General features: G+C 48.0%; 2 protein-coding genes across 2 annotated transcripts in view; one reads left to right on the top strand and one right to left on the bottom strand.

Moving 5' to 3' along the window:
- LOC147729766 (caspase-1-like) overlaps nt 1–24267 on the top strand; it is a 793050-nt gene that overhangs the window by 377582 nt on the left and 391201 nt on the right. The gene's annotated exons all lie outside the window — the stretch shown is intronic.
- Nucleotides 12418–13911, bottom strand: LOC147729767 (uncharacterized). Its single transcript, XM_086954654.1, has one exon. It carries the CDS (start codon nt 13897–13899, stop codon nt 12418–12420), a length of 1482 nt encoding a protein of 493 aa, XP_086810780.1. The 5' UTR covers nt 13900–13911.

The following is a 24267-nucleotide window of genomic DNA, read 5'->3' as shown; positions in this document are numbered from 1 at the left end:
AAACACAAACTCCTCCCATGCTGTCATGTAAGTCACCTTAGTAGAGTTCACCAGGGACCCTAAAACCAGCTGCAACATCCTGTGTTGCCTACGTAGCACAAATGTGGCGACATGCTGGTCGGGTTCTGATCCGCGTCTTTGGCTAACCCACCGAATCTCCCCCACTGCGAACGAGACAAAGCATCGGCTATGTCATTTTCAACCCCGGGCACATGCACCGCGTGAAAGGCAATATCATGCCGCAAGCAGCCCAGCACAAACACTCTCAGCAACTTCAGGACCTGCGCGTCTCTAGCAGACTGCCTATTCACCACCTCCAGCACCGCCATGTTATCTATATTGAATATCACCCTCTGTGAGCCAGCAATTTCCCCCAAAGTGAGATTGCCACCACGAAGGGGAAGAATTCCAGAAAGGCAATACTCCCCCCACCCCCACACAGTCGGGGGGCCACTTCTCCGCACACCATTTGCCCTGCCAGTACAGCCCGAAGCCCTCACTCCCCGCTGCATCAGAAAAGATTGTACATCCCAGGCCATGTCATCGCCCCGTATCATAGGGACCCCGTTGAAGTTCTTCAAAAAGAACTGCCACATCCTCAGATCCTCCCGAAGACCCGCGGACAGCAGCACGTGGTGATGCAGCTGCAGCGGCCTTCGCCCGGCCAAAGCCCTGCCCAGTCTCCTACAGAAAGTCCGTCCCACTTGCACCACCCCACAAGCGAAATTGAGGTGACCCAACAGCACCTGTATTTCAAATCCCGTGACCTGGTGTCGTGCCAACATATTCTCCAGCAGCTCCAACATTTGCTGCTGCTTATCCACTGGTAAACGGGCCTCTATTGCCCCAGAATCCAGTTCAGTTCCCAAGAATGACAGCGTCGTACATGGCCCCACTGTCTTCTCCGGTGCCAATGGCACACCCAAATCTCCCATGATCTCCTGGAACCTGTCCAACGCATCCTGGCAGTCCGTGGAGCCTGGGGTGCCCACCAAGAAAAAGTAATCCAGGTAGTGCGTTACTCCTTGGTGACCCGTCCATTCAGTGAACAACCATTGTAGGAATGTACTAAAACATTCGAACTGTGCGCAAGACATTAAGCAGCCCATCGACAGTGCTTTGTCCACGTACCAGCGGCCGTTAAACTGGATCCCCAGTAAGCCCCAATCGTCTGGGTGGACTGGAAGCAGCCGGAAAGCCGACTTGATGTTGCACTTTGCCATCATCGCTGTTGCACCCGCGGTCACCACAAGGGACATGGCTGCATCAACAGAGGAATAAGACACCGTGGTCTCTAGCTCATCAATAAAGTCATTTACAGAGCCACCTTCGGGTCACGACAGATGTTGAATGAGGCGAAACCGCTCCTTCTCCTTTTTTGGCACTACCCCAATGGGGGACACTATCAAATCCTCCAAAGGCCAATACTCAAAGGGTCCGACCATTCGGCCCTCCCCAACTTACTTATCCAACTTATCTTGCACCACCTCACGAGCCTCCTTCGCCGACTTCAAATTGTCAACCCATCTCCGAACCCTTGGTCCATCGGATCCCAGCCGAAACCCTTCCAGAAACACCGCCCGCAAGCGGTCTGCAGCCCCCTTGTCTGGATAATCCTGTAGAGCTGCCGTGGCCAGCCTGACTCCTGCAGACGTGGTCGCTCCTCCCTGCCTCCCTGCATCCTGGTATTGTAGCACTTGCACTGCTGGCAAAATCGTCCCTGTACTTTGCTCGCACTGACTCTGAACTTAATAACCTGCCTAATTTGTGCATCTGTTATCATAGCGCTTTCAGAAATATTTTGCCTGCTTAATTAGTGCCTCTTGTGATCGTAGCACTTGCACTGCTGGCAAAATCGTCCCTGCACTTTGCTTGCACTGACTCTGAACTTAATAACCTGCCTAATTTGTGCTTCTGTTATCATAGCGCTTTCAGAAATATTTTGCCTGCCTAATTAGTGCCTCTTGGGATCGTAGCGCTAGCACTGCTGCCAAAATCGACCCTGTGCTTGCTCGCAGTGACTTTGTATTTATTTGCCTGCTTATATTTGTACCTGCCTAGCTGCTGTAGCGCTCATTGAACATTGTGCCCCAATCTCGTCCTATTTGCCTGTTGTTGTTGTCTGCTGCCATTTTGTATTGTGCCTCCAGCCCATCCCCCACGCTCCCGCCTCCCAGCTGACCCTCCCACGCTCCGCTCCCTCCACTATCCATTTATGACCAATGTCCCAACGCGCAGCGTCCACGCGCTGCGGCCGCGCCGAAGGTGCGCCAAAGGTAAGCTCGCCTACGCCCGTCCGCGCCTGTCCCGCGCCCAGTGCCTGTCCCCCTGGACCCCGTACCATCCACCCCACCCGCATTACATACGACGCCTCCACCCTCTTAGCCCTAAACCCCGGCCGACTCCCCAACTGCGCCCAAGCCGCACCTGGACAAACCCATGGACCCTTCACATGCAACTCCTGCAAGTTTGACGGCACCAAAACCAACTCCCCATCCACGAACACCAAGCAGAGATCTGATACCAACCACCTAAAATGCATCCTGCTCAACACCCGCTCAGTCCACAGACACGCCATCGATCTTTGGAATCTACTAGACACCATCTCTCCGGACGTCGCCTTCCTAACTGAAACATGGATGAACGCCTCCTCAGCCCCAGACATCACCATTGCCATTCCGGAAGGCTACAAGATCATCCGAAAAGACCGCACCTACCAAACAGGAGGAGGCATCGCTATCGTCCATAAGTATTCCATCCGCATCTCAACCAGCTCAGACGTCAACCTCGCTAGCGCCGAACACCTCCACTTCCAGATCCACACCGACCCCAAAACCACACTCAGAGGCACCATCCTCTACAGGCCACCAGGACCCCGTACACATTTCAGTGAAGACATCACTGACTTTATCACCCCACACGCCCTCCCCTCCGAGGACTACATTCTATTGGGAGACCTCAATTTTCACCTGGAAAAGAGCAACAACAGCAACGGCACCACCCTCCTGGACAATCTCGCCAACCTCGGACTCAAACAAATTGTTAATACCCCCACTCACTACGCAGGTCACACACTCGACCCAATCTTCACCTCCAGCAAACATATCTCCTTCAGTCACACCACAGTTCTCCACTGGACGGACCACAGCTGCGTTCACTTTGTCTACAAAAAGACCACAACCCACAACCATCCTCAACCTACTCTGCGAAGAAACTGGAACAAAATCACCTTCGACCAGATCTCCTCATCGCTTCTTCAAAACCCCCCGGCCCACTCTTCGAACCCCAACCAAACAGCCATTAACCTCACTCAATGGCTAACCAACAGCGCAGACAACCTAGCACCTTTGAAAAAACGTCAAATCAAACTAGCCAGCAAAAAAGCCTCCTGGTTCAACGATGACCTTCAGAAATCCAAGAAACTCTGTCGTTCCCTTGAGAAAGCCTGGAAAAAAGACCCAAACACCAGCACCAGGGACGCCTTCAAAAACGCCACCCGCATACACCACCAACTGATCCGGACTGCCAAGAAAGCCGCATTCAAAGACCGGCTAGACAACAACGCCCACAACAGCAAGGAATTATTCAACATCGTCAAAGAGTTTACCAACCCTACTGCCAACTCCAATGACATCACTCCCTCTCAAACCCTTTGTGACTCCCTAGCTTCGTTCTTCCACAACAAAATCGCTGACATCCACAACAGCTTCGACAACCAACCCGGAGACCAACCCACCCAACCTTCTGCCGTACCTTCACCCCCCTTGAACATCCTTAATGACTGGAACCCAATCTCCACTGAGGACACCATCTGCCTGATGAACTCCATCCACTCAGGATCCCCCACAGACCCATGCCCTCACCACATCTTCAACAAAGCAGACTCCATCATAGCACCACACCTCCGAGACATCATCAACTGCTCCCTCAACTCCGCTACCTTCCCGGAAAGCTGGAAACACGCCGAACTCAGCGCCCTTCTGAAGAAACCCACAGCTGACCCCACCGAACTCAAAAACTACCGCCCCATCTCGCTCCTTCCATTCCCTGCCAAAGTCATCGAGAAAGCTGTCAACAACCAGCTCGCCGCCTTCCTCGAAACCAACAAATCCCTCGACTCCTCACAGTCCGGCTTCCGAGCAAAACACAGCACTGAGACCGCACTCATCGCAGCAACAGACGACATTCGAACTCTACTGGACAATGGAGACACAGTCGCCCTCATCCTCCTCGACCTCTCCGCAGCCTTCGACACAGTTTGCCATAGCACCCTGATACACCGCCTCAGAAACATCGGAATCCAAGGAAAAGCTCTAGAATGGATCACCTCGTTCCTTGCCGGAAGAACTCAGAGAGTCCACCTCCCGCCATTCAAGTCAGAGGCCACTGAAGTCATTTGCGGCGTGCCACAAGGATCTTCACTCAGCCCCACCCTCTTTAACGTATACATGAGCCCCCTCGCTGCCATCGCACGCCAACACAACCTCAACATCATCTCCTACGCTGATGATACTCAACTGATCCTCTCACTCACCAAAGACCCCAACACCGCCAAAACTAACCTACATGAAGGAATGAAAGAAGTAGCCGAGTGGATAAAGCACAGCCGTCTGAAACTGAATTCAGACAAAACAGAAGTCCTAATCTTAGGTACCTCCCCCTCCGCCTGGGATGACTCTTGGTGGCCAGAGGCACTTGGAAAAGCACCCATCCCGACGGACCACGCACGGAACCTGGGCGTCATCCTGGACTCCTCACTCTCGATGATCAGACAAGTCAACGCCGTCTCATCATCTTGCTTCAACATTCTTCGCATGCTCAAAAAAACATTTCGCTGGATCCCCACCGAAACTAGAAAAACGGTCACCCACGCACTGGTTACAAGCCGCCTGGACTACGGAAACACCCTATACGCCGGTACCACCGCAAAAGTTCAGAAAAAACTCCAACGTATCCAGAACGCATCAGCCAGACTCATACTAGACATCCCGCGTAAAGACCACATTTCTGATCACCTGAAAAACCTCCACTGGCTCCCCGTCAATAAGAGGATAACATTCCGCCTCCTAACCCACGCACACAAAGCACTTTCCGATCTCGGACCCGATTGCCTCAACACACGCCTTTCCTTCTACGCCCCCTCCCGCCAGCTACGCTCCTCCAACCAAGCCCTTGCTGCCGTACCTCGCATCAACAAAACCACCATGGGAGGAAGATCCTTCTCCTACCTGGCAGCTAAAACCTGGAACTCACTTCCTATTCACCTTCGCCTCACTCAGAACCACCTAGCATTCAGAAACCAACTTAAAACCTGGATATTCGACAAGTAGCTCCCCACCCTTCCTCAAGCGCCTTGAAACCCTCTGGGTATGTAGCGCGCTATATAAATTATTTGACTTGACTTGACCAATCTGTCAACCCTATCTGGTGTACGAGCCCTTCGGCCCAGGCTCCTTGGCCCCCCTACCACTCCCTGACTGCTGCCGAGTCGCAGGCCGAAAAGCTCCTGCCTGTCCCTGCTGGCCCCCCTGTTGCTGACCCTGAGCCCCCCAGCATTTAACCAGGGCATATCCACTCTTCCCGCAGCCTGAACACTCATGTTGGAACTGGCAATACTCCCGAGTGCATGCCCCTTTATTGTAGTCCCAACATGCCCCTTTGAAACCTGACTGGCCCTTGGCCCCGGGCCCCCACCCCTCCTCGGGTGGGGCGACCCTGAAAGGGCTGGTAAACGATGGGCAGCCACTTGCCGTTAATATAGTCTTACCCGACCCTGCCAGACTCATCGTGTGGTGCCACAATTCTGTGTCCAGCTCGCCCCACTTGGCCTTGGGGTCCCACGCCATACGGGCCCTGAACTCCTTGTCGTACTGGGCCCACACATAACCCCCCTCCCCAATTTCCCCCCCCGTAATCTGGGCCTTCCTAATAACGTCCATATATTTAAACATGGACACCGACCGCTCTGAATACTTCTCGCAATACAAGCTGGTGTAAATGAGGAAAACCGCCATCCAATTCTCTATCGTAAGAGGCACGCCGACCTCTTCTGGAGCTCATACTATTCCTCTTTCTAACCTTCCTTCGCCCTCACTTCCCGGTGCAGGAGTTTCAATATCCCCACAATCTCTCCCTTCCATATGCGCTCCTTAGTAGTCAACATCAAATGTGCCCCTAACGGCTTCGTGACCCCCATATACGGCAGCCGCTTGACCTTCAACTCATTACTCTCCACCTTCACACCTTCCTCCCCGTTGCACCAACACCCGCCATGGCAGCCCCGCCCGCGGCACCTGCGTCTCCGTATCCTTTGCTTCCGTCAACTCCTGTTCCCGAGGGCCCTGCACCCATGCCCTTCTTGTCCTCCGGCACCTTACCAGCTGGCCCTGCCATCACCTCATCCTGGCCTACCCCTTTGTCAGACACATACATCCCCTTCCGTGGCCTTTCCCCCTCAACCCATTCTCCACCCACCACCACCACCGAGACCATCCGAGAGGCCGCACCCGCCGCTTTTTTACCTGGAGCCAAGGAAGCTGAACGACGCTCTCCACTCCTCCATTCCAGGGGGGCCGATCTCGCCTCCTAGCATGATGCCCGGCAGGTACTCGTCGCCTGGCGCCGTGACACCTGCAACACACTATCAACAGCATTACTCGCCCCCCTCAACATCTCTCAACTCCTCTTCCTCCATACTTTTTCATCATCATCCTCAATTACTTCCACATCCCTAGAACCACTATCCCTTCCTGCAGGCAGCGCCGGCTGCACCCTTCTAGAAACATTAAAAACAACATGTGCGTCTCTTCTCTTCTGATGTTGCCCCCCAAGCCGTAGCGGCCCTGTGGGTGTAGGGGTCAGAGAGGCCGCAGTGGGCCTTCTTCTGTCGGCCGCGACGAGACCCCACGCCAGTACCGGGCATGCCGCTGGAGGCTCAGCCCTCCCTTTGCCTTGGCGCCATTGGGCTGTCCCTAGCCCTGCCAAGTCACCGCTGATGACATGGCAGCTGGAAAAAGAAGTATGGTGTCCCATAGAGGACACCTAAAAGCATTAAATACGACAGTCAGTAATGCAAAAGAGTGTATAAATTCAAAACAGATCATTTTAGGAGGCAGGCCCTAATTTGTCTGGCAATTGTCTTGGCAGGTGAATAAATGGATTTTTAACATAATCCATCAGTTTATGTTCCAAATTGTTAAGAGAGATTCAGTACATTCGCACCCATGCCTTGGGACACTAACTGAAAGAATGGTATTGTATTTTAGTCGCATAAGTTCATTAGTCAATTAGGAAATGTTCACATTTTACTATAAAAAGATTCCCATTGCAACATTTCTTTGTGCTGCTGTATAGTTTGCACTGAACAATTCACAAATTACAACGAAAAGCAAACCCTAACCCCTGTTAGCCCCGGGACACAGGTTTGGTTTCCAATCAAGTGCAATATTCTCAATCTTTTTTTTTTGTGCCAAAGTCTCCTGCACTTCAACAATCTCTTTATGACTGCTTTCAGCTGCCTTTCCACCTTAGGCCTGTGGACGACATTTATATTAGCAAGATTGTGTTTCGTTTTAGGATCTTGTGATACTGTCAGTATGTCTTATAGAGTTTGACATTCTGATACACCCTTATGAGAGTCCATAGAATTCTTCAAATATCGTGACCCCCTCATAGCAGTTGGTTGTTTAGTATTCGTTTGTTTGTTTTGTCACTTTGCGAATATTCTAGAGAAGAGGGAGTACAGGCATGATGAGGTATTTCAATTATCAAACAAGTCAGGATATCTCAGTGTATCACTTGAGAGGAGGAGAGGGCAGGTTCTCTCAAGCCCTTGGCAGTTTATTCCAGGACCTCTGTCTTAATGTACTTACCCTTGTTTCTACTGCTCCTTCGTCCTCTGCCACAAATTACTTGCTGGGTTTATCTCTACGTTGTGCTCGCAGTGAGGCTCTTTCCAGGGAGGGCAGCTGTTGGAAGCTTCTGTTTTTAAAGCATATTTTATTGGCATTTGAATCACATACAGTTCCTGTGGGTTCACATTAAGAGAATTACATATTCATATAATTACATTGCAGTGTTCTTCCTCCCCCCTGCTTTGGTATCCTTTAAGACTGAAAAACATCTCAACAAAATTAACAGGTTTCAACTCCCATTCCTACCTCCCCCTAACGAGTCGCTATCTTCTTAGTTTTTATTTGCCAACGTTGTGCATTGACTTCTTGCTCCATATGTGCTAGTGCTAGTGCTGTTGGACCTGTCCGCAGCCTTTGATACCGTGTCCCATAACATCCTTCTCAGCCGTTTGCAGGGAGTAGGAATTGGAGGCTTAGCACTATCATGGTTGGAGAGTTTCCTTTCCGGGAGATCACAATCCATCAGCCTGGGCCCCTTTCGTTCCACCTCAAGGCTGCTCACGAAGGGGGTGCCACAGGGCTCATGCCTTAGCCCTACATTGTTCAATGTATATGTGGCCCCCCTTGCTGAGATTGTGCGGAAATATGGGTTCATACCGGTTTCCTACGCTGATGACACCCAGCTCCTCTACCCTTTCAGCTCCCTTGGCCCCAAAGTCAAGGAGAACTTTGCTGAGGGTATGAGGGCAGTGTCACATTGGATGGCTGTGAACTGCCTCCAATGTAACGTGACAAAAACAGAGGTCATCCTCTTTGGCAAGGCGAGTATCCTTTGGTCCCCAGACTGGTGGCCAATAGATCTTGGCCCAGTACCTACATCCAAACCTCATGTAAAGAATCTAGGGGTGAAGTTGGACCAAAAGCTGACCCTGAAGGAACACACCAACTACATCGCAGGGTTGTGTTTCCACACCATCGGCCTACTTAGACGTGTCTTCCCGTATCTCGCTGCCACCTATAGGAAGACACTTGTACAGGCCTTGGTGACCAGTCGCCTGGACTACTGTAACGGCCTGCTGACATTAGCAAACGCAGATGCAGTAGGTCGTTTGCAGGTAGTCCAGAACACAGCAGCAAGATTGGTCATGAGTGCACCAGCCAGGACCCCCTCTAAGCCCTTGTTGAAAGAGCTACATTGGCTTCCCATACGGCAGCGCATCAACTTCAAGATTTGTTGCACGGTTCACAAATGCCTTTATGGAGCAAGTCCTAAATATCTATCTCAATCCCTGGAGTTGTATCAGCCCAGCAGGTCTCTCCGCTCAAGCAACCAAGCCCTTCTAAAACCCCCTGCCACAAAGAAATCTAGACAAGGAGACCGCGCTTTCTCCTCAGTTGGACCTGCCTTATGGAACAAACTTCCTATCGATGTTAGAACGACCATCAACCACTTCTCCTTCAGAAAGACATTAAAAACCCTTCTCTATCAAGAAGCATTTCTGCCATTTTAATTTCTCATGATGCACTATCTGATGATTCCATAGCTGGCAAAGCGCGGAGATACCCTTACGGGATTGATTCCAGCGCTATAGAAGAAATTAAAATAAAATAAAAATAAAATATGCGCTATCTGTGTCTGCGTCTGCGCGTGGTGGGGGGGTCTTACAACCCTCGTTCTACCTTATTCCCACTGTGCCTCCAACTCATTGACCATTTCCGGTATTGGCAAGTCGGCTAGGGCTTCCTCTGTCTCATCTAAGTCCAGAGCCCTCATGTCATCCAATAGTCTCTCCCATGCTCTCGCAGATTCCAGGATCCCCATGGCTCGATTAGCTGCTCTCTGCAAAATTCTATTGTTTGCATCTGCCCACTTCGCCATCTCTCTCTTCCAACATTCTATTCTTGGACCCCTTACAGCTTTCCAGTTCCTCGCGATTTCCCTTTTGACTAGTACATATGTTAAATCTTGAAACCTCCCGGTGACCTTTGTCTTGAAGGTGTGCGGGAACCAGTGTAGTATACAGTGGCCTGTGTATGTGGTACCTCTTTGTCTATAGTGTTCTCAATTATCGTTAGTACCTCGTTCCAAAATCCCCTCAAGACAATCCCACAGCTTGTGGAAAATAAGTGCCTCTCTCTCCCCACATCCTGGGCAGGCCGCTTCCTCCGCATGCACGTACCGCCTGCTTCTGACTGCCGTACGGTACGCCCTATGGCGGACATAGTAATTTATAAGTTTTATACCTGGCATTTCTGGATACCTTAAGGGTGTGTTTAACAATGGTGTCCCAGTCTTTTTCTATGATCGGCATCCCTAAATCCTCTTTCCATTGTGTTCTCAATTGCTCCAGTGGTTTCTGGAAGTGTCGCCGGATTGCTCTGTAAATACAGGATACTGTCTTTATCCTACATGCAGAAAGGACCACATATCTGCAACAGTCCAGCGCTCTGGGTTCTGTCACTCCCGTGGCCCAATGTTTCCTGAATGCCGCTGTAATGGCTCTATGTAGTAGGAAATTTCACTTGTGGTAGATCTAACCCCTCTCAGAGCTCCTCAAATGGAAGCATCTGTGAGTCCCTAGAGCGGTCCCCGACCACTGTTACCCCTGCCTCTTTCCAGACATCTAGTCCTGCCCAGTTCCCTCTGTGCTGTAAAAATCGAAGCATGTCTATGGGTATATCTGGGGAATAGGGGACTCTGCCTCCTGCTCGCTGCAACCATCTCGACCAGCATCTTGTTACTATGGTCTCCTCCTCCGTTCCCCTATACGGCCTCTGCTTTAGCCTTTGTAGGATTCTTGCCAGAACTTGGGGCGAATGGGGACTGCACTCAGTCTGGATTTCTACTGTCTGCCAACCATCCCACGAACCACTGCAGCTGTGCTGCCAGATAGTATGCCTCGAGGTCGGGGACTGCCAGACCCCCTTTGGATGTGGAGCTTTGCAACTTAGCCAGGGCTACCGGTCTCCGGCCTTTCCCCCATATAAATGTTATTATCTGAGAGTTTAGAGCCCGGAATGTCCTGCTCGGGACCCATATTGGGAGTGTCCCAAAATGTACAGCAGGCATGGCAACGCCACCATTTTCAGAAATGTTGGTGGGAAAATTAATTGTGGGCAGGAGGGGGTCAAGGGGCTTGGCACAGCAGCTCAGAAGCCGCGCTGGGGAGACCGTGAGAGAGAACTAAGGGAAATGGGACAGCTTAATTTGTACCGGGGTAGTCCTGGAACGCTTGCTCTAAAAACAGGAAAAAAACGGATATATGAGCCTTGGAGACTGTTTCTGAAAGTTTGTACACGTTTTATTAGAAGACACAGCTTCTAGAAATATTCAATGATATCATAAAAACCACATAGTACTTGGTCCTGCTCCTAGCATTCTCTTGAAAGTCGCATGGACCAGTTTGAATTTACAGAATACAGTTTACTGCTATTATGAGAGAGAGAGACTATACTTTAAGAACACTTGTGAGCTTTGAGGCAGATTGCATAGAAAAGGTTAAGCACATATTATTTGGAACTTTCACCACTGTGTACAAGCTAGATATCCTGCAATTACAAGTTAAACACCTTAAATGCAGTGAAGATAAAACAAGGTCAGAGAAAACATAACATTTCAAATGGCGAAATATAACTTTGAATGCAAAAAGGAAAAAGCATTTCATACAGCAGAATATACAATAGAGCAGCAGATCCTAAGTACATGTAACAAGGGCTTCTCGAGTAACCCCTGGGAAAAACTCCTGTGCGACACCCAAGTGCAGACGAGGAGTAGTTCAACGATATTCCTGTTGACCTCCTTTTTATATTGTTCAGGGGTGAGAAGCCTATGGTCACGCCATCTCACGTCACCTCGAACCACATACCCTTCCATCGTCACTTACTGGCCCGCCCGGTACCTTTCCCATCCATAAGTGCAAATGTGGCCTTTTCTCGTAATTGTGGCACGTACGCCAGTCTAGACTGAGTTCCTGCCATTTTGACTGGAAGTTTGTCATTAATTTATCATGGACAACAGAAATGTGTTATTATTACTTCGAAGGATTCTATTCATGCGTTTATGTGCCAGTCTGTGCTACTAATTTGTCACATTTATCTTCATTTATCGGACAGCTTAGCTGTGGTGGGAACTTCCCTTTTCCCCGTTCACAGCTATTAGGTGGGGTGCTTGGGGTGTGTTGCAAGATTAAGGAGGAACTTGAACTTTACTGTTCGTGAACTTAGCATAGCATACAGTGGGGTGGGGGCCTAGAAGGAGTGCGAGGCCTTGCAAAGAAGTGGAGCTGGGAGAAGCTTGGGTCAGACCTGCTTTCTGCTTCTGCTTTAAGCTGAAAGAAAATGGCAGTGCTCAGGCCAACGTAACGTAGGCCTATAACACTCAAGCAGCAGGGCCTACACAGGGGTCATGCTGAGCAAGTGATAAGAGTGTTCTTGGATAACTATGCAGTGAAATTTTCTCTCTCCGCCATTCCCCCCTCTGGTTCATATTTGAACCAATCAAACATCATTAAACATCATACAAACTGCATCCTTAGCTGGAGATGGGGAAGTGGTCAGGGCGAGTTTATAAAGAAGTAGTACCTAAATCCTCACCTGGTCCCCCTAATCTCTTACACATTGTCTCATAGGGATGTACCAAGTCTCTCCCTGAGAGAAGTGGTGGGCCACTATGTACCGGGGCCTGGTACTGACTTTCAGAAGGGACCTGCGCTAAGTGAGAGTCGGGGATGGTACGCTCTATGTTCAACACTGCTATCTCTACATCTTCCCCTTGTCCCCTGTGTATACCTGTGTACACATCTATGTAGTTCATCTCAACTTTCTTAGACCTTAATGTTCTAACATAATGCAACATAATCTGTGTTCCAAAATACAACAGCAACAATACACATAGGGTCGGCATTACAAATGTTAGTACTGCAGACAGCCATGAAGGCATCCAGTCCAAGTTGGACCAATTAGCAATAAGGTCTGCTTTTGCACCTCCATCCTCATGCATCTCTTGTCCCAAATTGTCCAAGTCCTTAACGGCCTTTGTAAGTGTTACATTGTCCGCATCTTCGGCCAAAATGAAGACACAGCAGGACGACTTTCCCACTTTTGCGCATCCACCACTATTCATCGCAGTTAACTGGTCTAGAACATAGCGTTGTTCCAGAACCATGAGTCTCAAGGGACGTAGTACTTTTTTCACGGCGTTGAACCCATCACGGGTGTTGTTAACAAGCTGCATCAGTTCATATCTCGTTACTTGGAGCCATCGAGCATTGGCTTTGGTCTGGAACATGGGGATAACTCCCCCAAAGTAAAGTTCAGCATCGTTGAAATCTTCTGGAATCTCATGAAATGTGTCATCTGAGGAGTCCTTTTTGACTTCACTTTTCCGGTGGTGGAGCAGGGTGACATCACTTGCCATTGGGTGTGCATGGAGGTGGGAAATGTTCGCTGCTGGGACGACGAGATGCAATTCATGCATCGTCACGATGGAACAAAGTCCTTGCCAGTGGGGAGGCAACTGCAGATAGAAGTTTTTTCCGCAGATCCAATAGATGTCCATGAGGATGGAGGTGCCATACTTCAGGCTCAAATTAAAACTAGTGCTGTTGCAATTAGTATTCCGACCCACAGGAACTGTTCCATTACCTAGGAAGCAAAGGAGAGGAGACTTTAGCTTGTATGCTCTTTTCTCTTTGTATGGTGTACCCTCATTGAAAGTGTATCTTCTAATTTCCTTACCCCATATCTTAGCACACTCCCTCTCTATATCCTCATTTAAATAATGTTTGTGCTCTTGTCCTACAATTGTGCTACCTAAGGAGGCTGCCTTACATATTAAGTCATGTGGACCATTCCACTTGTTGTTAAAATAAATATTGGCCTTCAGGTGCAGAATTGGTCTCCACTGACAAGGGCATTTTTCATGGGTATAGTTACATCGGTGATGTTCGGGTGAGTGGCATTTCGATGGGGGTGTTGGGAAGGTGAAGTACCCTAGTTTCTTATAGTGACGTTCCCAACCCTGCATTATGTCGGCAGGTACTTTCATATCACGGTAAACCTCCAATCTCCTTTCAATTTCCAATGGATTAGTAATGACCGTAAATGTTACATACTTGTCATCCCACTCTGTGGTATTTACAAATGCATCATCCATTTTGGCTGAGTGGAGCTGTATCTGACCATGTATGCGGCAAAGAAACAAGTGTAAAAGACATTTGGCTGCGGGTGGTGGGACTTCTTTAGGAAAGATCAATTTATCTGCGCCTACAGCGTGTGGAGTGTGAGAACATACAAAGCAGGACTCATTTGTGACCTTTCTTCCAACCTACCTCATGTCTCTGTACCACATGTTGTCTAATAGTACGTTGTGAATCTCATTATCCTCTGCTCTCTCACTAGGGCGCTGGGAGTGGAAATCAGGCATAGAGTGCTGGTTGAAGGTGTACACAACTGTCTTTTGGAGATCACTGACTCAGTCTGGAATTTGCAAAGCCTGTTCTTCCTTGCGTTGGGTACACAATGTATATCTAACTGGCACTTCCTCATGAGTTATTTCATTTCTGATACTTCGTTTATATTGGCGGGCACGTTTAGGTGTACCTGTCATAGGGGGATTCAGGGTGAGATCAGGTACCAGGTCCCAATCTGTGGGGTCTGCTTGGGGTGAGGAAGGTGTCAAGGTGGGTGGTGCATAGGTGTCATAGCTACTGCTGGTGCTTATCCCAGTTTGCTCGTTACCAGGAAGTGTCTTGGGCATAGGGAGCTCTGTGGTCGTGACAAATTTAATATTGCTAGTAGCTCCTCTCTCTCTCTCTGATCGCACTGCTAACCAGTGGAATGCTGCTACTGAAACTACAAACATAACAAAGAATATTATTGCAATTGTACATATCTTTTTCATTGAAAGCTTGACATGGAGGGTGGTTCTGTTGCTGCGTCTCAGTCCGTAGGCCATCATACGATCCCCACATTCTTGATCTTGGATAGTTAGTTGGTACATGATGCCCTTCTCTCGGTCAATGTTCAAATCTGTGATGGTGCCGGGTGAATCCATTCCTTTCTGGCTATTCAGACAGCTGTGGGTGAAAAGTCAATTTGCAAGTGTTCGCTGAATTTGAGGTCTCTCCTCTTCCGGGCTGCTTCTTTTAAAAAGATATGTGTCCCAAAGCAGATAGGCGGAAGTTCATCAGAGATAGGACCCTTGTTCTTTGTCTTTGATATCTGAATGGAAAGGAACTTTGGTGCACGCATTAGTGCACATAAACTAACAACAATTCATCGCTTACAATATCAGAAGAGGGCCCAGTGTCTTGTTTTAAGTCTGGTGGAGAGAACAACCACATTCATTGATCTGTCAGTGACAAGCCGGTGAGATGTGATGTGATGATCAGAGCTGGGAGTGTTTCTAAGTGTAAACAGAGCAACGGAAAGGTAATATAGCCATTTCTTTCCAATTGGGCACTATCTTACTGATCTTGGCTTTGAACAGGCCGTTGAGGCACTCAGCCTAACATTGTCGCAGTTGTGTCAAAAAATGATGTTTGAAAAACGACTGCCACTGTCACTGCGAGTCACTGCGAATGGCATCCAGTAATCCTCAGTGACATATGACCTCACAAAGCAGGAATGTAGCTCTGGCTACAATGGACACATGGTCCAACTTTAATTCGTTGTGAAAAGGGCACACCACTACAATGTGGTATCGGTAATTCTGGCATCTGTCACTCATGTCTACATAGTCAATGTGGAGCTCTCTAAAGGACCCTTGGGCCTTGGTATTGTTGATGCAACTGTTTTCATGGCTGGATTAGTTGAATACTGTTGACAAATGAGGCATTGATGAACAAAGAGTTGTATCTGTTCATATGTATTGGGGATGAACCACTCTGTCTGCAGAGTTGTGGACATGATATCACGAGGGACGTGTATAGGAAGGTGCAACTGACTGAGTGCTAATTGAAAAAGGGCCTGTGGCATGACAGGTTTCCCTGTCAATGTCTGTCTCTAAAATAAAATCTGATCCCTGTCCCTTTATTAATGGGAGAAGTACTGTCTGTTAATGAGTCCACTTTAACTGTTCCTGACTCATCTGGGCAGTATGTGGCACAAAAGGACTTGAAAAAGAAAAATATATACAACCACCTCTAAAGTCTGCAACTCTACTTTCGACCAAGCAGAACAATGGTAAGTCCTATTTGTACGTTTGAGGCTACCCAGCTTTTAATATACTTGATTTTTTAATCAAACATGTTTCTAGTAATTTAGGAAGCTGATGGTGTTAATCATGACCATTTAATTGCGAGGTTGACATTTAAAGATGATGGTATACATCCCTCACTTATGAACGGTGCCTGCATGCCTTGAAGTGAGTGGACATTTTGCTGTATTGGCTGTTGCTTGTTGCCTGCATATACGGTACGGGTCCAAAAAGGGCTGTTAACGGCAGCTGCTGTATGATATGCCAACATTGTCACGGATTATAAAAAGTGCACTTTTAATGGATACATCTTCAAGCAGTTTCCTCGCTATATAGATATTCCTCCAGGTGCCTGTTCTCTGGTACCGGCAGGTGTCGCCATGCTGCATCTGATTCTGTCAATATTATCAACAGTTGGTTCATGCGGGTGCAACATATTTCTTTCACTATCTCAGTGATATCTGTACATTCAATTGACACTTTACCAAATAAAGGTGTTTCAACAAAAGATTCTTCCTAAAAGACATTTTCTTGAAAAACACAGAATCCAAACCATCTATATCTTCATGTAACGTTTTATGAATTATATTAATTCATGTATACTTCAAATATTCAATTTACAAAAGGCTGACAGGTGAATAATTAGTGCAATTGGTGACATTAAGTGCTCTGTGCTCACGGCGCAAGTGTGACCAACAAGATATACAAGTATTATATACAAATGGGACATAAAAAGAGGATTTAACAAGGCCTATATACTTCAATATTCAAATGTATACTGCTTTTGTCAATATTCAATACAGGAATTTGCCATTATAGGTCTAACATATTGTATGTCGACGTTTCGACCCTCTGGAAGCGCCCTTTTAGCGTCAAGGCGGGTCTTCCTCAGGACTGTGTGGGGCGGGGGGGAACAGCCTAAGTGAAATGATTAACAAAGGATGGCATTATTGTGGATTCTGGTATTAGGGTGTATGCCAATATTGGCCTCTAATGATTAAAACGACTCACCTTCTACCTTTATGCCCAGCCGGGCATCTGGTGGTGAGGGAGCTGAAGGAATCGGCTCTATCAGAAAAAGAGCCCAATTAGTGCCTTATTCTTGGTATTACTTTCAAGGGCGACCATAACTGCTAAAATCCATTTACGAGCTTTCCACATTTTCTCACGCTTACCTGTCGGTGTGACAGCAACTTCTGTCCCCGAAGGTAACTTCATAAGAAAGTGCGTGTTCAATTATACCAGCATTTACTCCTTTCTGAATGGGAGGTAGAGGATCATGTAGTTAATAATGGAGTCCCTACCCTTTGTGGTATGTATACTCTACCAATGATCAATTACGTGGGCTCACCTCAATTCTGGTGTGGTGCGCATACCCAGCGATGATCCTTTGTAAGTATTATCCCCTCTGACTTGGGAATTCCATAGTTAGAAAAAGGTACTCTTTCCACTGTAAATGAAAGAGTCATAGGTGTGTTATGGGGTTAATGGTCAATCACCCAAAGTTAAAACTAAATTAAAACTAAGCAAATGTCCTTACTGATCCTCAAGGACAAGCGGGTCACCTCTGCACAGATCTTTTCTACCTGTTCGACCTTTTTGCTTATTTGTATTATCTGTTTTATTGCCTTACACCTATTTGTACTGTTAGCTCTACCGACTTACCTGTTTGGCTATGATCATGTACCCTCTCTTTGTAAAGCGCTCTGATATCTGCAAAGATCTTGTTCGCGCTATATAAAACTTTCAAATAAATAAATAAAGAAAAGGCCTCCCATTCTGACAACATTGTAATACTGAGCATTGCTTACTCCCTGCATACGTCCTTTAACATTGAAATCTACTTCATATCCGTATTCATTTGCATTTTCCTAGCACTGGGCATGTGTGACGTAATAACTGTACACATTGGTGCATATCCGAAAACGCATTCCTTATATCTTCTTATCCATCTGCACATACATATTCCTTACTAACTATTTTACCAAACTGTGTGGTCTTTGGCCACTCATTTCTCTTGCTCATTTCCACAGACCAACGTATTTTTACACAAGACTTTTTTCCTTCTTATCAATCTTATTGTTCGCTGCCAACTACAGGAAGCCTGATTCCTGTTTGGCTCTACGTCCAGAAAATGCAGTCGGCCAGGAATGCTACTTATGAATGTGGCCCGAAAATAAAAAGAAACCCTCAATTATCTTTTCAGTACTTTTTAATATCTGAAAAAATGTGTTGTCTCTAATTGCAATATGCAAAATATACGTATTGTATTATAAAATAAAGATAGCTTATTTGTAATGCACATGTTCGCTCAGAATGGTATATTGATGATAAACAGCAGATCTTTATTGCCCCCAACTCAAGGTATTCCTTGAATCCACCTTAGAAGGATGAAATGCTCAATAGACCTAGCAGCACATGATCTCGTGACTATCAAGTCAAGGCTCTCACAACCCCAACCCATGTTAATTATGTGTCATGCATGTTGTGTAAACGCGGCATATTCTAGTATTGGACCTATATTTATCTGAAAAGAAATGTGATGCAACTAGTGTGCATTCCATTCCATCGTTTTATCTCTGGCTTGTGCCTGTGTCAGCTGCTGCTGAATTTTGGGAGGCAGGAGTAAATCATTCTATTCAGTTGCTTAGTCTTGCAATATTTGGTGAAGTTTACAGTGTGAATTATAATTGACCATCCACATAACATAACTGTTTCTGAATGAAAATGCAAACATAGAACTGACAGTCTGCGTGCACTTGGGAACCGAGAAGGGCATTCTTCAGGCCTATGATCTAAAAATACTGTGTATCTTGAGGAATTTTTTGTCTGACAGCCATCATTCTAGTCGGTTGTGCCGTTTTCATTGAAATATATTCTCATATTTAATTTGGCCATCAGATCATGTCCCAAGAGATTTACTGGGGACTGTGGTGTAAAAAGTAGACGGTCCTCAATACATTTACCTCCTATCTCTATTCGTATTTGTTCGGTGAAAGGGACCCTTGTTATTGCCCCAGAGAAACCCTGTGTGTCCCTTCCTAGTATATTCAGGGCACTTTGTGGAATATTAGTGACAGCAGTCATTTGACTCACTGGTGTAGCTACCATAGCTGCATCAAGAGCCTCTCTTTCCTTCAATTTTTGCCATATTAATTTAGCAGCTTCTTTTTTAATTTCTAATTGCCTTGTTTGTGGCATTAAAGATCCAATGTCTGGGACATCTGGGAACTTGTGGCGCAGTTCATTCCATAGGATCACCCATCTAATTTTGTATTAGTGCTGGAAAATCTTGTGTCGATGCGTGTAAACATATTCTCTGCATCCTGTCCAATCAGGGAGGTGAGCAAACTTCTCACATCCCTAATAGCCAATGGCACACCAGCAGTGTGCTTTTCAAAGGCTTGTATCCATTTTCCCGCACCCTCTGTGAGGGGTTAGAGTTCCTTCTTCAAATTTTCTTTGTCCATTTGGGACCAAGAGTCATAGGTGGGGCGTGTCCTTGACATTTTTAAACAGCAGGGGCAGGTGGTTTGTTTCCCCTGTAGGTCCTGTGCGACCGTACCTGCGTGCGTATTTCTTCCAGACCCTTAGGCCTTGGCGCATGTACTCATAGCTCCAATCGCTGTCTCCTGCTTTTTGCAAGATACATTCTTCAGCAGTGGCCATTTCATCTGGCTCAAAGGACCCTTCCTGGGGCCAAACCTTCATTTGAGATGCATTAGCTTCTGTCCAGTCTGCCAATTTATCTGAGAATGGATTGACATAAAGGTCACTCCCTTCTCCAAGTATTACTATCTCATTTGGCGTCAGACCATTGATCAGTGGCGGTCTTGGCCTGTTAAGGGTCATGTGGTGCAGTACTCCAGATCTGGTGGTGTGCAGACGTGCTGTACCTGATGCATCATATTCCTCTTGGACGTCATCCAGTCGCCCATAGTTACCTAACACTGCAATACTTTCTATCTCTCTTCTTCTCTGCCTTCTCCTCTTTTCTGTCTGTTTGAACATTTTTGTCAGATCCAAATTATCCTTGTCTAGCTATGGTGTTACTGGTCTACGTGGTATAACCACTGGAGGTGATGTCTGTGTGTTGTAATTAGCGTCTGATGGTGGAGCTTGGGGTACACCTAAGTTAGCTGTGAGGGAGGCTGCTGTGTTGCTCTGTGGTGTGGCTACACTTTGTGCTTCCTGATGTAAGTCTACCCATGGCCCTTGCTGTGGCATGATAGTTGGGACCCCACCACTGTGTAGCCCTACCTCCTTCGCACCACTAGCTACTTCATTTGGTGCTTGTTGTTTCTTTTTACTAAATTGGCCCAAGTCACCCATCAGCTCAGTCATTCTATCCCCTATACTGGCTAGGTATAATGACAGTCGCTGGGGTGTTGCTGTATTTCCTGTGGGGCTTCTTGAGTACTGTTTGTTTGACATGTCCCCTTCTTCTTTACCTGTTCTTTGGCATAGGTCACTTTCTGCCCTCCACCTGCTGATATCTTCTTCAGTGACTACTTCAGAGTGACATTGTTCGCTGGCCCTCTTTTCTTCACTGAACTGTAGTTGGTGCTTTTCCTCTCTATTAGGACCTGTGTTAAGGGGCTGCCACTCATTATACTGACTCTTTGTATTGTAATGCTGGTGGCTCGGGAATCGGAATGGGCCATAATGTCTAGTTCTTGTTCTTGTGGCATTGTGATCCCTAGTGATGGATGCGAGAACTTGGCAGTTAAGTCTGGGGAGTGGCATGTGGGAGCTGTGCTGCGAATCACCAGAGGCCTCATGGCTCTCTTTGTTTTCTTCCTGCTGGGAACTGCAGAGTTGGACACGTGTCATTTTTATTGTCAATAGCGTGTCAATTTAACCTGGCATTCCTGATGCTGCGCCCTGCAGTACTGGGCTTTGGGAGCTTAGGGATTGCTGGCCTAATGTACTCTCTGGTCTACTGTCTTGTGAATTATCTGAGATGTCTCGGGCTGAGGCATCGTCATGGCCTATGGCTGCCTGGACATTTGATAAGAATTCCAAGTCAGCCTTGATACTCTGTCCTGGATAAATTTCATCTGCGTCATAGGCTGGTGGATGTGCTGTGGATGTTGACATTATTCTTCTGTGTTGTGTGTAGGCAGGAGTAAAGTTGTAACGCCACCGGGTGTTATTGTCAGCCTTACCTGCTGCAAGTATGTTATGTCAATTCCTAGGGCTGAGATTAGTGTCAAAATGACTGTACATGTCAGGGGTGAGACAGACTCACGGGATGGTGCTGTATCTTCAGAAAGGGCAACAACACAGCCATTCACTATGTGTACCGTGATCTGTAGTCTTGGGTCTTGTGTGGGCTGTCTGTTCATATCCTAGAGTTGTCTTCGGGGGTGGGCAATCTGTGGCAGTGAATGTGGCAATACTAATCTCCTTTTATCATGCGGCTTTGTAAATATGCCCACATTTCTGGATAATGCGTTGTGGATGGGTGTCTTTGTAATAGTTCTGTGAGACTTGGTGATGGCTGCTGCTGCAGCTGGTCATGCAACTCGTGGGTGTGATGCTCACAAACCAGGGGTAAGGTGGGGTCGTGCAGTGCCTGTAGAACTAATGCGTGATGCTCACAGTCTAGTGGTGTGAGGGTATCCTGTGAATCTCCCTGCCCCTCCGGGCAGTTGGTGCTTGGAGGAGGCGGTGTGAGTGAATGCTGGTGGGCGATATCAGGCCTTTTTCTATTTACTACACTACCTACTGACTGAAGTGTGAGTTGTGTGTTATCAGTGAGGGATGTATACATTGGCACTGGGAGGCACAGTCTCACTAAATGCAATGTAGATGCCCTTATCTCAGTACCCTGTGTGAGTGGGATTCCCAATAAGTCCCACGCTCTAGATATTAAGGAGATTTCTTTTTTGTTAAAGCTCATCTGTACTTTCTTTGGTTATATGTGCCTATATGTACTGGAAATCTGGCTGACCTCCTGTCAGTTGTTTTCGGGGGTGGGGCAGTTTACCACAACCTCATGACCTAATGCTTCTATAATGACTGAATAAAACGCTGATCTGATCTCTTCCTTATCTGGGCCGTTGTAAATACCTTCTGGGGATTTGTCAGGGAATTGCAGGGCAGTAGAACGGTTACCAAAACAAGCCTCAAGGACCTTGCTCTGCAAGGGGTTGTGATGTCCTATAATCATGTAACCTGTTCGTTTGTGTAGAATGCAGTTAAAAAGAAACATTTCATGCTATACTAAATGACACCCAGTCATCCAGAAAGCGCAGAGTACTTCTCTGTGTCCTCCCTCGTGAAGCCTGCAGTGCTCGTGGAGGGAGGGGGCGATCCTGAATGCCAAGTGTGCACACAGGAGAGTAGCAGTGTTAAAAAAGCAATATATCTGTGATGATTGTGGTGCTCGATATGCTGTATCTTTTACAGAAACTCCTCAGTTCTGTAGTAGGGGATCTCTGTGTATAGTCATAATCTAGTGAATAGTCCCGCCCATGTGCGTGGACCCCAGAGCAATCAAAAATAATCTCTTAAAGTGTCGAAAAAATGCAGAACTGCACAGACACTGAAGAGATAATTTAAAGACATATAATGCAGCCTAAAAACAGGCTACACTGTCCAGTACTTCAACTAGAAATTCCACCAAAAATCCACAAAACAGCAAAGCCTGTCAAGATTTCCCTTGCCTTCAGCAAAAACCCCTCTGGAATGATAGAGAGGAAGACATGGACAGACAAGCCCCATAGGCTGCCATTATGTGGCTCAGAATAGGATACTGTGCCTTTAAGAGAACTTTCCAGACCTTCACAGTATCCCAGAATGCCCTGCAGGTCCCTCTTACTTTCAGTTCTTTTTTCCGGCTCCTGCTAGCAGGACCCTGGAGCATTGAGCTCTCCCTTTTTGGGACTTATTTGGTGTTTTTTCACTAATTTTCGAAGTTTTTGTACTTTATTGTGCTGTGGGGCTTTTCTTCTTGGTTTTCTCACTCTGTTTTTGTCGAATATGCCTGCCTTATTCGACAAATGCCCGAAGTGCTCCAGGAAAAAGGCCAGGTCGGACCACCATGAGGTGTGTATCCTCTGCCTTCCAGCTTCTCATGTTCCAGAGGAGTGTGTCATCTGCCAAGGCATCTCTGGAAGGACCCTGAAGGAAAGGAAGAAGATCAGACTTCAGGGTCTCGAGGAAAGAAGACTTAAGGCTCAAGGTGGGTCTGGAGGGGCTTCTTCTGCCCATGCTGAGGCTCCTGGGGGGCTCCTGGGGGGCAGGAAGACCAGCAAACGTCACCATTCTCCGCCTGGGTCCGTTGCGCCCACTACGGCGTCGAGAGGAATGACTGCGGTCTGTTCCTCTTCGTCGGAGATGAAACAACCTCAAGGCACGGCGTCGAGGGATGTGACTAGACCTTCGAAGTCTCCGGTGGTTGTTTCATCGTCATCCTCGTCGGCGTAGACGTCGAGCGATCGGCGTCGACGCGCCAGGCCTCGGCGCTCGCCGTCGAGGCGATACCGCCGTTCGCCGTCGGCGAAGAGGAGGCGGGCGTCGTCGGTGAGTTCCTCCCCGTCAAGGTCGCCGTCGAGGCCCAGGTCGCCGTCGAAGCACAGGAAGTCGCCGTCGAGGCACAGGAGGTCGCCGTCGAGGCACATGAGGTCGCCATCAAGGCGCCGAGGATCGCCGTCGAGGCGCCGAGGTTCGACGTCGAGGCGCAAGAGGTATCCGTCGAGGCACAGAAGGTCGCCGTCGAGGCGCCGGAGGGGTTCGACGCCGAGGAAGAGACGCTCGACGTCCAGGGGCCGACGCTCGGCGTATGGTCGCCATTCTTCGACGCCGAAAAGAGGTGGAAGTAGACCTGACGCCGTGGGAGGTTCACCTACGTCCCAGGCTGGAAATTAAGGGGGTTCGCCACACTCGGTGTATTCCGAAGTATATACCCCGTCGGAGAAGGTGTCTCCCCCTCCTCCGTTGCCGAGAGGTCGCCCTCCGAGGACACCAACTCCGCCTCCGTTGCCTCCACCGCAGCCTGGATCAGGGTTGCCTGAGAAGCCACCTCCGGTTCCGCCGAGGTTGACTTCGTTGCCTAACCTTCCAACGCCTCCGAAAGGTACGCCTAGGCCAAAGGCTCCGTCCAAACCCAAGTCACCCGTTCCGGTGGACCCGGTTGATCGTCCTCGGCCGAGGAGGTCCCGTTCACGCTCTGGACGGAGAGGAAGATCAAGGAATCATAGATCCTCCACC

This window comes from Lissotriton vulgaris, chromosome 2_1, assembly GCF_964263255.1.
Source record: "Lissotriton vulgaris chromosome 2_1, aLisVul1.2, whole genome shotgun sequence".
NCBI classification, from domain to species: domain Eukaryota; kingdom Metazoa; phylum Chordata; class Amphibia; order Caudata; family Salamandridae; genus Lissotriton; species Lissotriton vulgaris.
The sequence above is the reverse complement of the archived record's forward strand: the minus strand, read 5'-3'. Positions and strand labels throughout refer to the sequence as shown.

Bases quoted from the DNA above. Each gene is read 5' to 3' on its own strand.
- LOC147729767 (XM_086954654.1), bottom strand. From the start codon at position 13,899: ATGAAAGTACCTGCCGACATAATGCAGGGTTGGGAACGTCACTATAAG.